The following is a 15,478-nucleotide window of genomic DNA, read 5'->3' on the forward strand; positions in this document are numbered from 1 at the left end:
CCTCCCGCCCCGTGCAGCCCCAGCCCCGCTTGCATCATCACCCCAGCTGCGTCACCGACGCCAGCTGCATGGCCAAGCCCGGCCGCGTTGCCATCCCCGGTTGCATTTCCATCCCCGTTGCGTTGTCATCCCGGTTGCATTGCCATCCCCGGTTGCATTTCCCTCCTGGCTGCATTTCCATTCCCCTTGCATTTCCATTCCCCGTTGCATTTCCCATCCCCCTTGCATTTCCTTTCCATCCCCCTTGCATTGCATTTCCATCCCCCTTGCATTTCATTTCCATCCCCCTTGCATTGCATTTCCATCCCCCTTGCATTGCATTTCCATCCCCCTTGCACTGCATTTCCATCCCCCTTGCATTGCATTTCCATCCCCCTTGCATTTCATTTCCATCCCCCTTGCATTGCATTTCCATCCCCCTTGCATTGCATTTCCATCCCCCTTGCATTGCATTTCCATCCCCCTTGCACTGCATTTCCATCCCCCTTGCATTTCCATCCCCCTTGCACTGCATTTCCATCCCCCTTGCATTTCCCATCCCCCTTGCATTCCCCATCCCCGTTGCATTTCCCATCCCCATTGCATTTCCCATCCCCGTTGCATTTCCCATCCCCGTTGCATTTCCCATCCCCATTGCATTTCCCATCCCCGTTGCATTTCCCATCCCCGTTGCATTTCCCATCCCCGTTGCATTTCCCATCCCCGTTGCATTTCCCATCCCCCTTGCATTTCCATCTCGACCCTGTTCCCATCCCAGCTGCATCCCCTGGGTGGTTTGCATCACCAAGTCGGCTGCATCACCCACACCCTATTGTGCCACCAACCCAAGCCACATCGCCCATTCCCCTTGGTTGTGTCGCTGACCACAGCCCCAGTCGAGTAGCCTGCCCAGCTCCTGTTCCCCCACCCCTAGTTCACCCCTGAGCAGGCGGCTTTGCCCCAACCCCCAGCTCCTGGGGTGCCACCACACAGGGAGCACCTCCGCTTGGGGTGCCAGCCCACCCAACTAACCCACTGTGCAAATATGAGGCAGGCTCAGCCCTCAGAAGCAAAGTGGGTTTATTATTTTGAACATCTGCTGATTTCAAGCTGGTCTTGCCCGAGGAGCTGAGCTGAGCTCGCTGCCTGCACGCCGGCGGCTGCCAGAGGGGCTCCTGTGAGCCGTACCCGCCGTGCCACCCTCCTGCCACCCCGGGAGGTCAGAGCCCGCACTCATTACACGAGTTGCTCTGCCCCAAGTGAGCAGAGCCTACAGCACTGCAAGCTCCACAGCCTCTAAAGTGCCTAACCACGGCTGGCTAGCGGGGAGGGCTTGTGCATAGCTGTAAATGTGCTGTTAATGAGCTGGCAGCGCGGTTAATTATCCACCGGCCAGTGGGAAGCGACTGAAGCCTCTGAAGTATAATTAATCGCCCTTCCCAAAAGGAAAACCAACCAGTGTGGAGGTGGGTGCCAGCCCATCCACCAGAGCTGTTGGTCTCGCTCCTTTTCCTTCCCAGCTCAGCTTGCAGTCCTTTGCTCCCCTGCCTGGCAGCTCATGGTGGCTGCCAGCACGGAGGGAAGCTGGCCCTCATCCCTTTCATCAGTTCTTTCTGGGCTCCTTCCATCCAGGTGGGATCTTCCCATCATTCTTTGCCTGTGAGCTGGATCTCAGCGGCCCCTGCTCCTCCCCTGGGCTCCCCAGCAGGATCTCATTGATGGTACTGAGGGTCAGGTTGCTGAAGACCATGTTAAGGTGGTCGACACCTCGCAGCTCCTGGACATGCACCTTGTGCTTCTGCTGGCGGCGCCAGCGCTTGCACAGCTCCAGGCTGCGCCTGCTGACCGAGTCATCCCCATCCCCATAAACCACATCCACTGGGTCTTCGTATGGGAAACCCTCATCATATATGTAAGTCTCCACAGTAGGGTGGCCCGTGCCATAGAGGCAATATGTGTCCACTCCAGGAGGGGGTAAGTCCTTCAGCAAGTCCTTCATGTCCTCCCACATGTACCAGCCGTCCTCCAGGTTGACGTCGGTGAAGAAGCGTCGGTAGTCCCGGTAGGTGTAATTGTAGGAGGGAGTGGAGATGAAAACATGGGTCTCAGGCCAGGCCAGGCTGGTTGGGAACATCCAGGGGCTGGTGGTGGTCATGCGCTGCTCCTCCCGCAGCTTGATGTTGGACATGAGCGGGATGCCGTGGTTGTCACCTGCAGGACACACAGGGGGATCCTCAGAAACAGCACTGAAATGTGCCCTGCTACAGGGTGCCCAGCAGTGACCTCCCAGCTCCTGGCTCCACCTCACATCTTCCCCCTGCCCTGCCCATCCTCTCCTCACTTCTCTGGATGCACATTTCCCATGGTAACCTCCCAAACCCTGCTGGCATCACACCTCTAGGTGCTAGAAGGGACTGAATGTAGGCAAAGCTGGAGCTGTGATAGCCCTGCCCTGCAACCCCAGCACCCTGCTGCAGGGTCAGGGGTGAGCTGAGCCTGATGAGGGTGCTGATAGCCAGCAAGCCTTGGCATTTTCAGTGTGTCTGGGCTCCTGAGACCATGCAATGATCTCAGGTTACCTTAACAAAACATCACTGGTCCTTGTGGCAGCAGAGAAAAAATGTGAGGAGCTGACTTAAGGGTGATGCAAGGGGCCAGATGGTAAAATCTGCAAGCATGTGATTATGAATTCCATGCATTTTTGGAGGCTCAGCTTGTGACTTGTGGATATTCTGGGCTGTCAGCATTAGGCAAGTGATTGTGGCTTTCTGGGCTGCAAAGAGACCAAAGAGGAACTGGGCAAAGGGGGAGTAAAGGCTGAAGACAGCCAAGCTTGTCTGGAGGATGGGCTTTGTGAGCAAATGGCAGAGGAGAGGGTGGGGGTCCCATGGGTGGTCTCCACGTCCTCTGCTGAGGAAGAGCTGTAAGGTTTGCAGCAGTGGTCCTGCAGCCTCCCTGTCCTGCATGGATGGAGGTGGTGTGGGTGTCTGGGGGGGCTGGTGAGAGAGGGGTGAGCATGCCCTGGACTGCCTCTCTGCCTCCAGGATTTGTAGATATGGGTTTGGGATTTCCAGGAGCACCCTTAGCCCTGGAGCTGACCCTGTGCTGCAGCTGGATGGCAGGAGCTGCTGTGGAGGAAGGGAGGTGGCTGTGCTGCAGGTGAACTCTTCTGACAGCACTTTTCCAGACACACAAAGTCACCAATCCCAATGATGGAGAACAGAACAAACTCCAGAGCATGTCCTGGAGCCAGGGCTGCAGCAGGAGCCACGGGAGGGCTTTCTGTGCTGTGGCATGCAGCAGCAGCACCAGCTGATGAATGCTGCCTCCACAGCTCCCTTGGCTGGCTGTCCCCCCATCACCATGTCCTTTCCCTGCCCACCACCATTTCTGCAGGAGGGAAATCATAGAATCAGAGAATGGTGAGGGTGGGCAGAGCCCTGCAAGATGCACCCAGCCCCTGCTCCAGCAGCTTCCCCTGGCTCAGGGGGCACAGGAACGCGCCCAGGTGGGTTTGGAAACCTCCCAGAAAGGAGCCTCCACACCCTCCCTGGGCAGCTTGGGCCAGGGCTCCCTCACCTCAGCACCAAAGGACTTGCTCCTCCTGTTCTTTTTGTGTTCCAGCCTGTTCCCCCTTGTCCTGTCCCTGGGCACCACACAACAAGGTGGGAAGACAGCAAAGAAGCGGCTGCACACAAGGAATCACCCACCAGAGGCCAGGATCCTCAGGGGCTTCACAGACCCTCCCCAGGGGGCACCCAGGGAGATGAAGCCCCCAATGTACTGATCCTTCCAGGCCTGTGTCTGCTGCAGCAGAAAGTAGAGGACGTTGAGGTTGCCCTGGCTGTGTGCGATGAGGAACACGCGCCGCTGGTACTTGTCCTGCATCTCCTCGATCAGTGCCTTCAGCTTCTGGAAGTATTCAGGTTGCTCCTCTGCAAACAAGAGCAACATCAGCTCTTGGCCACCTCACTCATGGCCACAGGGTTGCTCCTCCAGGAGCCTCAGCCAGAGAGAGAGCTGTGGGTGCAGAGGCCATGCATGCCACCAGGCACTCAGATGGTGAGTTGGATGAGCACCCACTGTCATGGGCAGCCCTCAGAGCCAGGGCTTCCTCCACACCAGCTGCCTCAGCCAGCCTAGGAGAGCCATCCTGCCTCCCTCCCTGCATGGGGGGCTGCCCACAAACCCCTGACTTACGGGGCCCGACCCTCCAGTCGTAGGGGGCTGCTCGAACTGTCTGGTCCCTCACGTAGCCGTTGTTCACCAGGTTCTGCACCAGGGTGTGCAGGTAACCTATGGGCAGAAACAGCAGGTAGGAATTAGGTCTGTGGTCTTCTCTTGTCAACCTTTTCCCACTCTGGTCCACAGTGTTCTCTGGTAAAGCCTGTAGCTTGCTGGCTGCAGCCAGAGGCAGTGGCTCTGTGCATCATCCCATGTGCACTGGGAGGCAAGGTCAGCGGGGCTCTCTGCAGAACTGGTCCTCACTGGAGACATGGGGCCACATCTCCACCTGCAGGGAGCATGTGGGACCCCCAGCCACCCTGTACCTCTCCTCCTCTCACCTGCCAGCTTGCTCTGATCCAGGTATTCCACAGAGTAGGTCTTGCCAAAGCCGGGCACACGGATGTGCACCCCCGGCGCGTTGGACATTTTGCGGGAGGTTCTGTTGTAGACCACCCTGCAGGGACAGGACACACAGTGGCAGGACAAAGCCATGTCCCCACAGGGCACATGGGGCTGGGCATTGGGGTGCCAGCTTGGACCTGTTTCTCAGCCTTGTGTGGATGGGGAGGTGGGCTGGAGGCAAGACAGTGTCTGTGCTGGCTGCCCAGCACCTCGGGGCAGGGGCTGTGGCAGAGGGGGCTGCAGCATCCCCTTTACCCCGTGGCTCCTGGCAGGGTGGCAGCATCTCCAGCAGCTGCTGAGGATGGTCTGGCTGGGCACAAAAGGGCTGGGCACTTGGAGCAGGAACCAGCCAGCTGTGTTCTCAAACAGCTTTCCATGTGTCATGGCCAGGAGTGAGGGGGGAGGAGAGGGAAGGGAGATCCCTGGTAGGTCCTTTCCCTGGGGAGCTCCAGGGTTAGGGGATGAGCTGTACCTGGTGTTATCGATCCAGCAGTCAACTCCCACTGGCAGGAAGGTGTTGAGGTTGAGCCAGATGGTGAAATAGTCCTCAGTTTTGCGGTAGCACATCCAGTTCACCACGTCTGGCTTGTCCAGCTTCGCTTCCAGCTGGTTCCCAAGACACCCAGGCACTGGAGGCACCGCAGAGGGATGGCACAGATGGTTACAGACCCCATCCCACTGGCCCTGTGGGGCAGCCTGGTGCTATCACCTCAGCCCCCCAAGCAGGACTCCCCTGGGGCAGGTCTGGGGACCTGCTAGAGCAGCCTCCCCAGAGAACAGCCTGATGTGTGCTCAGAGCTGAGGTGCAGGTGAGCATGGCATCCTCAGGCCCTCCTTATGCCCCCTTTCCCACAGGGCTGCCACTCCTGGCCCAAGCATGCCAACCCTTGCCAGCATGGAGTACCCCAGATTACCCCCCACTGCCTGGCTGGCTTCCCATCCTCCTATCCTTGCTGCAGCCTGGGAGGAGGGGTCAGTGCTGCTTGGGGCTGCCCAGCAACTTGTCCTGGGGGAGTGAGATAGCTCAGGGATGCACAGAGTCCCAGGGAGGTGAAAGTCATGCCGGGGCTGCCTCTGTTTTGCTGAACTTTAAACCCTTTGCACAGGCTGAGCCAAGTCCCTGAGAGGCTTCGGCGCCGAGCGGGAGGGACCCGGTGGGAAGTGGGTTTGGTAAACACAGCGTGGTGTGGAGGGCTCAGAGTGTGCTGTGTGTGAGCCAGCTCCCCCCACTGCACAGCCACCATCCCCAGCCTGTCTCTGGAGGCTGCAGTGTGGTTCCCAGCAGGGATGGCACTCCCAGCAGAGATGGGACTGACACCCACCCCGGTGCCACCCCGATAGATGTGTCTGTGCCCACACACGGGTTCTGCAGGAGCTGTGGGACCCCCAAAGGCATGGCAGGATGGGAGCTGGGCTGCCTGCCACAGGGGCTGAAGGGTGTAGGAGAGAAGCATCTTTAATCTGAGCAGGATGTGCCCCTTTTCCCCCTGTCCCTGCCAGCCTCAGGTGGCCCTGCAGCCCAGGCTCCATGGGCACAGGGGTTTTGGGGAGCTGTAGTGCTGTCCCTGTCACAGAGTACCTGCAAGGGCAGCTTGTCCTGCAGATGTTTTACCTCTATCCCACCCACTGTGGCCCTGGCATCTAAAGTGTGGTAGGGGTATGGCCAAGGGGTGCTGGGGCATGGCTACAGCCTCCAAAAGCCTCATCCCATGCAAGAGAAGAAAGAGATGTAGCAGTTGCCTCCTTCAACCTGCCTCACAGCTCCCCCACCTCTGTGGCATCTCCCCAGGGATACAGGGTCTGATCCTGCCCTTCAAAGCACCTTGCTTGGGCATCCAGTGGACCCTGGCACAGGAGAGCTCAGGCACAGCATGAGCAGAGAGAACCAGTGAGAAAAGTGGGACCACAAAGTGCCCTGATGGCTCCTGAGGGTGCCCAGCCAGCACTCCTGCCCCCAGCACACAGCCCTGAGCTCTGCCTCCCCTTCCAGAGGACATTAGGTAATTATTAAGGGAGCTCCTGTGGGGGCAGAGGGGTTATCGATGGTCCCAAGGGCACTGGGGGTTTCTGGGATGCCTGGCCCAGGGGGATGGGCTATGCACAAGCAGCACATGGGACAGCCAGACCTGGCTGAGGCTGGTACTGGGGGTATGGGGGAGATGCTCCCACCATCACAGCTCATGCTGCTGGAGGGCATGGCCACACAGGTCTCCTGGCCACTGACACAACCCCAGGACACTGAGGCTCCAGTCACCAGCCCCTGCTCTCCCATGCCTCAGGAAGGGCAGGAGGGCAACCTGTGGGGTCAGCCCTGGCATTGCAGCAGGGATGTTCTGCTTTTGCTCTTCTCATTTTTTCCAGGGGAAACTCGACTTGGTTCAAGGGAAAGGAGAAAAGCCCCAGCTCTGCTCAGCAGAGGTTTCATGGCTAAACCCTTGCTGGGGCCTCCAGTGATAGCACAGGGGCAAAGGGAGGCAGAGCCATGCAGGATGGAGATACCAGCTGGATGCTGCTGCTCCCACTTCCCCGGGGTGATGTCCCAACCTCGCCATTCCCCTCCCCACACACCTCTGCCAAACGTTGGCTCTCCTCTGAGCCAGCCCCAGGCTGGGGGGACATCAGGTGGGGTGTGAGATGGGCACCCTTCTGTGGCAGCAGAGTACTGCCAGGGAGAGGCAGAAGGCACAGGATGGGGCTGGGGGGGAGCCAGGGCTGGTGGATGCTGCCCCAGCAGCTGTGGGAAGGGGGGAGCTGAGGATATGCTGCAGCCCTCTGCCAGCACAACCTCCCTGAACTGAGCAAGCCCTAAACCACACTCTGTGCCAGCTGCAACACGTCAGAGCCCCATTTGCATTTTGGGGTGCTCAGCCTACCCCCCATCCCCCCCCCACAACAGCTCCAGGCGGCCACAGCCCATCCTGCACCCCCAGATGGGAAAGCACCCGGGAGCTGCCTGTCACCCTCCTTGGTGACTCCAGGCTGCAAAGGGCCACCACAGCCACGGGAGGTGCTGGCAGCACGGCACCCCAACCTCGCCGCTGACCCCAGGGACGGGGTCTGCGTGGCACCCGGGGTGCCCACCCCTCACCCCGCCCGGTGCCCACGCTGGAGTGGCCTTACCGAGCACTACGGGCGGCGTGCTGTTGGTCGGGGGAGCTTCTGGAGTGGTGGTGGGTGGAAAGAGGACGTTGAAGAGCCAGAACTGGGCGCTGGGCTGCAGGAGCAGCGCCAGCAGCAGCAGCAGCAGCAGCAGCCCGGCCCCGCTGCTCCCCATGGCAGCCTCGGCCGGGATCCTCCGCACCGCTCCCGCACCAACCCCCGCCCCGAAAACGGAGCTGCTCTCGGGCAGCTCCGGCTTAAAGAGGCGGCCGGGCTGCAGGGGAGGGCAGAGCTGCGAGGGGCTGGCCGCCATGGGGAGGAGGGACGGGGAGGGACGAAGGACCGACCCGGCGGGACGTGCCAGGGCAGTGCGGTGGTGCCCGGGGGTGCCCCGGTGCCCTGCTCAGGGCGGTCCCTGCAGCTTCCCTCCGCGCTGCTGTGGCTGCCGAGCGCTTCCCTCCCTCCCTCCGTGGCACGATGCTCCCCAAGGAACCCCAGCGGGCTGCCCACCCTTTGCCCGCTCCTGCATCACCCCTGAGCTCCTCCGTCCCTTGGCAGGAGGGGGTGGGCACTGCCCGTGTGCCCGGAGGGACCCCGGAGCTCTCTGAGCTGGAAGAGTTGAGGATACATTTGGGCAGTGACTTGTGGCACACAGCAGCAGCACGTCCCTGAGCACTGCCCATGGGCTTGTTCCAGCTTTCCCAGTGTGCTCCAGCTTTCCCAGTTTGTTCCACAGAGTCAATACACTTGGAAAAGACCTTTAAGATCACGGTGTCCAAGCAGCAGTGGGATAATGGGCTGATGCTGAGCAGCTGGATGCTGGGTGGGAAGCTCAGGCACACCTGGAGTGTGACCTTTTGATGCTCTGAGTGTAAATCCTTCCCACCTGACATCTCTGCAGCTGAGCCCTGGGCCAGAGCTGCCTCCCACCTCCTCTCACTCAGTGGGGAGGAAGGCACACAGCCCTTCCAGGGAGGCTTTGCTTCCAGTACAGGAGTAAAGAGCTGCAGCAGAGTGGGTTGGCTTTGAAAAAGCCCCACTCTCTTACTGAAGGGAAGATGCTTCCATCCTCTACAGGGAAGAGTAAGTTGATTTGGTTTATGCCTGTGTGGGGCTGGAGGGCGCTGGGGGGTGGGCTGGGCTGGCAGGGTTGGTTCCTCATGGTGCAAAGGGGCTCCTTCCTGCATACCTGAGTGGAAAGGCAAGAGAAGAGGCTGGGTGGCCTTTAGGAGCCTGTCCCAGCCTGTGTCCCCCTCCCAGAGCCCGGCAAAAGCATTGCTGTGACTGGAACTCGAGGCGTGGTGGCAGCACAGGGGCCGGGCATAACTGCAGCTCTCACGGGCTGGTGTTGCTGTCCCAGAGCGCTGGGGCTGGTCCTTACAGCCCTCCCCGGGCTCTCCTCCTCCTGGGGCTGCTCACTCTGGCTTTTGGCTGTCCCCAGAAGCACAAACAGGGTGTTTATCTGTCCCCTCCATCCTCATCGGGGCCAGGGCTGGAGGGGCCCGGGGTGCTGTGCCTCACGGCAGGGTGGGTGCCCCACGCTGTGGTGGCCTTGCTGGGCTGGTGGGGGGCTGCAAGGGGCCAAAGCAAAGCCCCCACAGTGTCCCACCGGTGCCTCAGTGAAGTGGGGTGTGTGGGGTCCGTCCTGGACACCCCCCAGCCCCGGGTGTGAGCCTGGATAGCTCAGCTGGGAGAGCATCAGACTTTTAATCTGAGGGTCCAGGGTTCAAGCCCCTGTTCAGGCGAGGGTTTATCCTTTAGGCATCCTTCTGGGATAACTGAGATGGGGAGGAAGCTCTCTCCCCTTACTTCTTTCTCCTCTTCAAGCATCTTCCTCAAGGGTGGGTTTCCTCCTGGCACTTGTGTTTTCTGCCTGATGACCTCCACGGGGATGCTGAAGGGACTGGAGGCTCTGTCCTGAGACAGGAGCCAGGCTCTTCTCAGCTTATGCCCAGTGCCAGGACCAGAGGCAGCAGGCACAAAGTAGAAACCTCCATCTGAATACCAGGAGACCCTTTTTCACCATGAGGGTGACTGTGTGTGGTCACAGGCTGTGAGTTCTCTATCCTTAGAGATACCTAAACCTGCCTGGAGATAGGGACAACCAGTGCTTGAAGCTCCCTGCTTCAGCAGGGAGTTGCACCAGATGATCTTTGGAGATCCTTTCCAGCCTGAACCAGCCTGTGGTTCTGGTGCCTGTCACCCCAAATCCACTCCAACCAAAGCAAAGCTCTGTGTTGCTGTTAAGGGCAGGTAGTTTGATGTGAGAGCCCTGAACTGCAAGTTGGATGTCTAATATACACCTCAGGCCACTCTTGCAAAATGGAAACGCTTTTAACAGAAAACAGAGCAATTTTGGATGAAAAATAGGTACAGTCTGTTGTAATTCCTTCTTGGAAAGCTGCCATCCAGGATGGGATCTGCATAGCTGTCGGGAGAGGGCACCAAGAGCAAGCAAATAGTGTCTCCATCCAGGCTTCTGGAGAGGAGCAGGTTTTGCCTCTGCCCTGGCAGCATCGCTGGAGGTGCTGCAGCTGAAATCTTGTCCCCCAAGAGTTGGGAGCACTAGCAGCGTGTCTTTATCAGCTCGACCTTCCTTGTTCTTCAGGTGATTGCTGTGGCAGAAGCTTCCTACCCCGCGGGGCAGGAGGGAGGTGTTTTGGCTCTCCTGAGCTGAGCCCTGCAGCAGTGAGCTGCTGCCTCCCACCTCCTCCGGCTTTTTGCTGGTCCCTTTCTTTCAGAACTGGGAGGAAGGGTGAGGGACAGGCAGGACAGACAGTGGTTTCCCCCGAGTTCTCAAGCTTTACCTGGCAAAGGGAGAAGCTGCAGTGTCACTGAGGCACCACTGAAAAGAGCCCGTGCAACAGCTACATAAAACGACAGAGATCCCTGCAGGTGTGAATTTGGTCGCTTTTAGGAGCAGAGAGCACATGGGAGCTTGCAGCTTCCTCCTAAGGCACGGCACCTTTGCAAACCAACCACCTCCACAGATGCCTCCCCCTGCATCTCCCACCCAGGACCGGCAAAAGCGTTGCTGTGACTCGGATTCGAACCGAGGTTGCTGCGGCCACAACGCAGAGTACTGACCACTATACGATCACAGCAGCAGCCCTGCCACACGAGGGACCGCGGCGGCAGAGAGCCTGAGCCCTGCCCTGCCTCCCCTGGCACAGGGCAGCCCTCGGAACAAAACCCGGCTGGCTTAGCAAGGCGCTTACTTAAGGACTTGGATGCTGCTGCTCAGAGTCCCAGCAGGATGCAACTGGGCCCTGAATTGTGTACAGTATGGGATGGCACCTGGGGAGTCAAGCAGAGTGTGGGCAGCAGGGCCAGGGAGGTTCTGTTCCCCTCTGCTCTGCCCTGCTGAGGCTCATCTGGAGTCCTAGGGCCAGTTCTGGGCTCCCCAGCTCCAGAGGGACAGGGAACTGCTGGACAGAGGCCAGGGCAGGGACAGCAAGATGATCAGGGGACTGGAGCATCTTCCTTCTAAGGAAAGGCTGTGGGACCTGGGGCTGTTCAGTCTGGAGAAGAGGAGACTGAGGGGGGAACTCATTGATAGTTACAAGTATCTCACTGGTGGGTGTCAGGAGGTTGGGACATCCCTTGTTTTTGTTGCATCCAGTGACAGGACAAGGGGTGATGGGATGAAGCTGGAACACAAACAGTTCCATTGAAACACAAGGAAAAACTGTGTCAGTGGTTTAGTGAGGGAGCCCTGGCCCAGGCTGCCCAGGGAGGGTGTGGAGGCTCCTTCCTTGGAGGGCTTCAAACCCCACCTGGACACGTTCCTGTGTGACCTGATCTAGGTGGGAGCTGCTTCTGCAGGGGGTTGGGCTGGATGAGCTCTAAAGGTCCCTTCCAACCCCATCATTCTATGATTCTATGACTGGTGCTGATGCAAGGGACAGTGCTGTTGAGGGGATATCAAGCCACGTGGCCCCCCTGCAGTAAGACAGCAAGTGTGCAATAGTTTCAGCTAAGTGTAAGGGATACAAGAGATGAGTAATGAAGTAGCTTTTCAGCACCAGAAGTGCATGATACAACAAACTTAGGGCAATTTGGTTTAAAACATAACTGATGGCACGAGGGTGTCCCAGGAGAGTGCTGTGCCAAGTGCTGTGTAATGCCTTCACACACGTGATGCCCAATGGATCTCTGGAAAGCACACGAGACAGCTCCAAGTCAGCAGGTTCACAGTGCTTCAGCACACTCTTGCCCAAGGACATGAGATTACATGTATTGCCACTCTGGTTAAAAACACCTAAGGTGCTCCTTCAGACAATGGGAGTTGTGCAATAGATGTCCCTGCCAAGGAGAGGATGGTGTGATGGCCACAGAGGGCTTGGAGGCTCAAGGGCACCCACGTTATCTCCCCTGCAGGGACCACTGTCAGCCCTCTCTGGGGGGCAGACAATCCCCTCATGCCAAGGGCTTCAACTTGGGTACTGGGCAGCAAGGCAGGGGCACAGCAAGATCCTCAGGAAGAGGATCCAGGAGTCCTGATTGCCCAACTGCTCCCTGAGTCAGGAAGGGATGAACAGACAGGGCTCTTGTTGTGCTGTTCCAGTGCCTGAGAGACAACAGGGCTTGGATATGGACTCACTGAGCAGCATCCTCAGTCCTGGCATACTGGTGGAGCTCAGTGTCCCCTTTATGGAGTTTCCCTTCATGTGAGAGAGCAGTGGGAGTGCACAGAGCTCTACCTGTGGATGAGTGGTGAGCTAAACAGGAGCTCGTGGGTCCAGATTAAGGAGAAGACTGGGATGGGAGTCACTGTAGTGTGTGTCTGCTGTGGACTGCCTGATGGGGAGGAACAAGTGCATGAGGCCTCCTATGGACAGCTAGAAACAGCCTCATGCTTGCAGGTCCTGCTCTTCATGGGGTATTTTAACCATCCTGATATCTGTGGAGGGAGGGCACAGCAGGGCATGAGCAACCCATGAGGTTCCCAGAGGGCTTTGCTGGCAGCTTCCTGCACCCATGATGCAGGAGCCAAGGAGGAGCAGTGCTGTGCTGGCTGCTGCAAGGAAGGGGTCACAGGGAGGGGTGGCTGGTGCAGCAGGAGCTTCACTGCCATTCAGGGAGCTGTGGGATGAGCCTTTCCATGCCCACAGAGAAGACCCTATGAGGATGGTGGCTAGGCACTTAGGCAGAGGAGATCAGACATTCAGACTGGCTTACCACAATTACATTGATAAACCACCCTGACCAGTTGTCTCAGCTTGAGTGAAGACTCTCACAGTGATACTCTAAAGGAGACCAAGTTTATTGGGGGACAGGCACAACCTGGTGCAGGAGCAAAGGGACCTGCTGCCAGGATGCTGAGTGACGTTTCACCATGGCACAACCTTCCCCTCCCAGTCCAGGAAGGTGCCGGTGTCTGTCTCAGAGAGGGAGGAGAGCACCTTCAGCATCCCTCCTACACTGCCATCCACTGTCAGAGGGGCCTGCAAGGGCAGGAGAAACACAGCCATGAGCCAGCAGTCTGGCTCAGGACTGCCCTGATCATGGCTCAGGGTTTGGGGCTCTGGGGCATGAGAGACCACAACAGAGCAAGAGATCCCCAACTCTCATCTCATCCTGTGCCTCCAGCTCAGGGTATGTGCCAAAGAGCTTCCCCAGAGCCTGGCATGTCTGGGACTATGCACAGCAAGCTCTGCACTCCCAAGTCAAAACCTTCTTCTGAACCTTTCCCAAAACTTCTCTTACCTTTTCTGGCCCTACATCCCCCATGTCAGTCTGGACCCATCCGGGGTGCAGGGTAACGCAGAGGATGCCGTGCTCCCGGTACCCCAGGGACTGGCACCTGGTCAGCATGTTCAGAGCAGCCTGCGGGAGACAGGGCAGGGCTGGCGGTGGGAGGGGAAGGGGCTGCGAGGGGACACGTCCAGAGCCCGTGGTGGGGCAGGGGAGGGCAGGTGGAGCAGCTCCCAGGGCCACAGGGAGCCATGGCCTCAACCCCACTGCAGACACCCGACCCAGACCAGTGCCTGTCCCAGCACGTCCCTCTGAGGTGGGTCCCGGGGCTCGGCACGGGAATGTGCCCTGAGAGGGACCCCGGGACTGCCAGGAGCTGGGTGACAGTGCAGAGAGGGGCTGGGACTGAGGGGAGGCTGGGAAGCATTCTGGGTGGTTCTGAGAGGGAAGTGCCTGTGCCCAGAGCAGGGTGGCAGTACCTTGCTGCAGCGGTAGGAGACAATTTGCATCTGGTCCCATAAATACATTTCCTGGATGGAACCAACAATGCTGGACACATTGATGATGGCAGCCTTGCTGCAGCTCAGCCCTGAGCCTGGGCTGGCCTGGGCAGCCTTCTTCAGCAAGGGCAGGAATGCCTGTGAGGAGAAGGGGGAGATAGGGCTGTGCACAGGAGTGGCTGTTAGTTCATGAGCTGCTTCTCAATCCAGGTCCCATCGGGCAGCAGAGGGGCAGCAGGAGCCTCTCCACCAGCCCTTTGTGCCCCTGGCACAGCTCAGCTTGGGTGAGGGTCTCACCTGGCCCATCAGCATTGGGCCAATCGTGTTGGTGGTGTAAACCCGGCTCATGTCCTCCAGTGTTTCAGTGTCAATTGAGTTCAACTTGACGATGCCGGCGTTGTTGATGAGGAGGGTGAGCCCCGAGCCCCCCACGTGCTCCCCGACTCGGGCTGCAGCCGCCTTGACGCTGGCGGGGTCGGTGACTTCTGCAGAGGCGGCCCCGGGGAGCTGAGCGGCCGCGGCCCCGGGGCGGCTGCAGCCCCGCCGCCCGGCCACGGGCACGACGGCCGGCTGCGCCCCTGCGCCCCGCAGCGACCCCCGGCTCGGGGCACCTACCGAGCGCCAGGATGAGCAGGTTGGGGTGCTTGGAGGCCAAGCGCTGCAGCTCCTGCGACGGACGGCGGCGAAGGGCAGCGCGGCGCAGGGCGGGCGGCGGGGGCCGTGCGGAGGCTCAGCCCGTCCCGGCACGGCCCGTGGGGCCGCGGCTCCGGCCCCGCCGCCGCCCGGCACCCTGCCGCGGCCGCCCACGCGTGGGGCTCCGCGCCCGCCCCACGGGCCGCGGGCGCCCGTCCCCTGCGCGCCCCCCGTGCGCGGCCGCTGCCGGAGCCCGCCCGGCCCGGCCGCCCTGTGCCGCGGGGGCCCGGCTGCGGCCGCGGCCCTTTGAGCTCCTGCCCCGACCCGCTGCCCCGTCCCTCTGTGCCCCCGCGCCCCCCGCTGCGGCCCGGCGCGGCCTCACCTGCGCCCGCTGGCCCTTGGGGTCCCGGCACCCCGCAAACACCCACTTGGGCGGCTTTGGCAGCCCCAGGAAATGCTGCACCAGCCCCAGCCCGATCCCCCGGTTGGCCCCGGTCACCAGGACGGAGTGCACGGCCAGCTCTCCCATCTTGCTTCTCCTGCAGCTTGCACTGGCTGCCCAGCTCACTCATCCTGCTTTATATCATATTCCACGGCCACTCCACCCATTCAGGGCATGTGCAAACACTTGGCTCGGGGTGGAATCTCTTGGGTGATAGCTTTGTGGATTACCCCTCAGGTCCCATCTTTGCACAAACACGTCCCTCCACCGAAGGATCCCACCCACAAGCAGAGCCTATGGCTGCATCCAAGTGTTGCAAGATCTCCTCTTCTCCCAATCTCTCCCTGATTTCTTTCTCTCTCATCTTCTGCTCTCTGTGTCTGACTTGATTTTTATACACAAAGATAACATCGTTATAAGATTTGCCAAACCACTGTGCTTTTGTACATTCCACCAAGTTCACATAGACAATTCTATTGTTACATGTTTTGCCAAGCCA

At 59.5% G+C, this 15,478-nt stretch overlaps 2 protein-coding genes and 2 non-coding genes across 4 annotated transcripts; 1 reads left to right on the forward strand and 3 right to left on the reverse strand.

Moving 5' to 3' along the window:
- Positions 1-1,042: 1,042 nt before the first annotated feature.
- Positions 1,043-8,096, reverse strand: LCAT (lecithin-cholesterol acyltransferase). Its single transcript, XM_062007331.1, has 6 exons — positions 7,729-8,096; positions 5,081-5,237; positions 4,545-4,660; positions 4,180-4,275; positions 3,690-3,914; positions 1,043-2,190 (listed from the first exon to the last, which is right to left on the reverse strand). Exons 1-6 carry the CDS (start codon positions 8,018-8,020, stop codon positions 1,583-1,585), a joined length of 1,494 nt encoding a protein of 497 aa, XP_061863315.1. The 5' UTR covers positions 8,021-8,096; the 3' UTR covers positions 1,043-1,582.
- Positions 8,097-9,379: 1,283 nt separating this feature from the next.
- Positions 9,380-9,452, forward strand: TRNAK-UUU (transfer RNA lysine (anticodon UUU)). Its single transcript has one exon. It is a non-coding gene; the product is annotated as a tRNA-Lys (tRNA).
- Positions 9,453-10,739: 1,287 nt separating this feature from the next.
- TRNAH-GUG (transfer RNA histidin (anticodon GUG)) lies at positions 10,740-10,811 on the reverse strand. Its single transcript has one exon. It is a non-coding gene; the product is annotated as a tRNA-His (tRNA).
- Positions 10,812-13,040: 2,229 nt separating this feature from the next.
- On the reverse strand, positions 13,041-15,077 carry LOC133626726 (C-signal-like). Its single transcript, XM_062007581.1, has 6 exons — positions 14,920-15,077; positions 14,520-14,571; positions 14,202-14,389; positions 13,884-14,042; positions 13,417-13,536; positions 13,041-13,154 (listed from the first exon to the last, which is right to left on the reverse strand). Exons 1-6 carry the CDS (start codon positions 15,064-15,066, stop codon positions 13,041-13,043), a joined length of 780 nt encoding a protein of 259 aa, XP_061863565.1. The 5' UTR covers positions 15,067-15,077.
- Positions 15,078-15,478: the final 401 nt, after the last annotated feature.

Source organism: Colius striatus, chromosome 14, assembly GCF_028858725.1.
Source record: "Colius striatus isolate bColStr4 chromosome 14, bColStr4.1.hap1, whole genome shotgun sequence".
In the NCBI taxonomy this organism is placed as follows: Eukaryota; Metazoa; Chordata; class Aves; order Coliiformes; family Coliidae; genus Colius; species Colius striatus.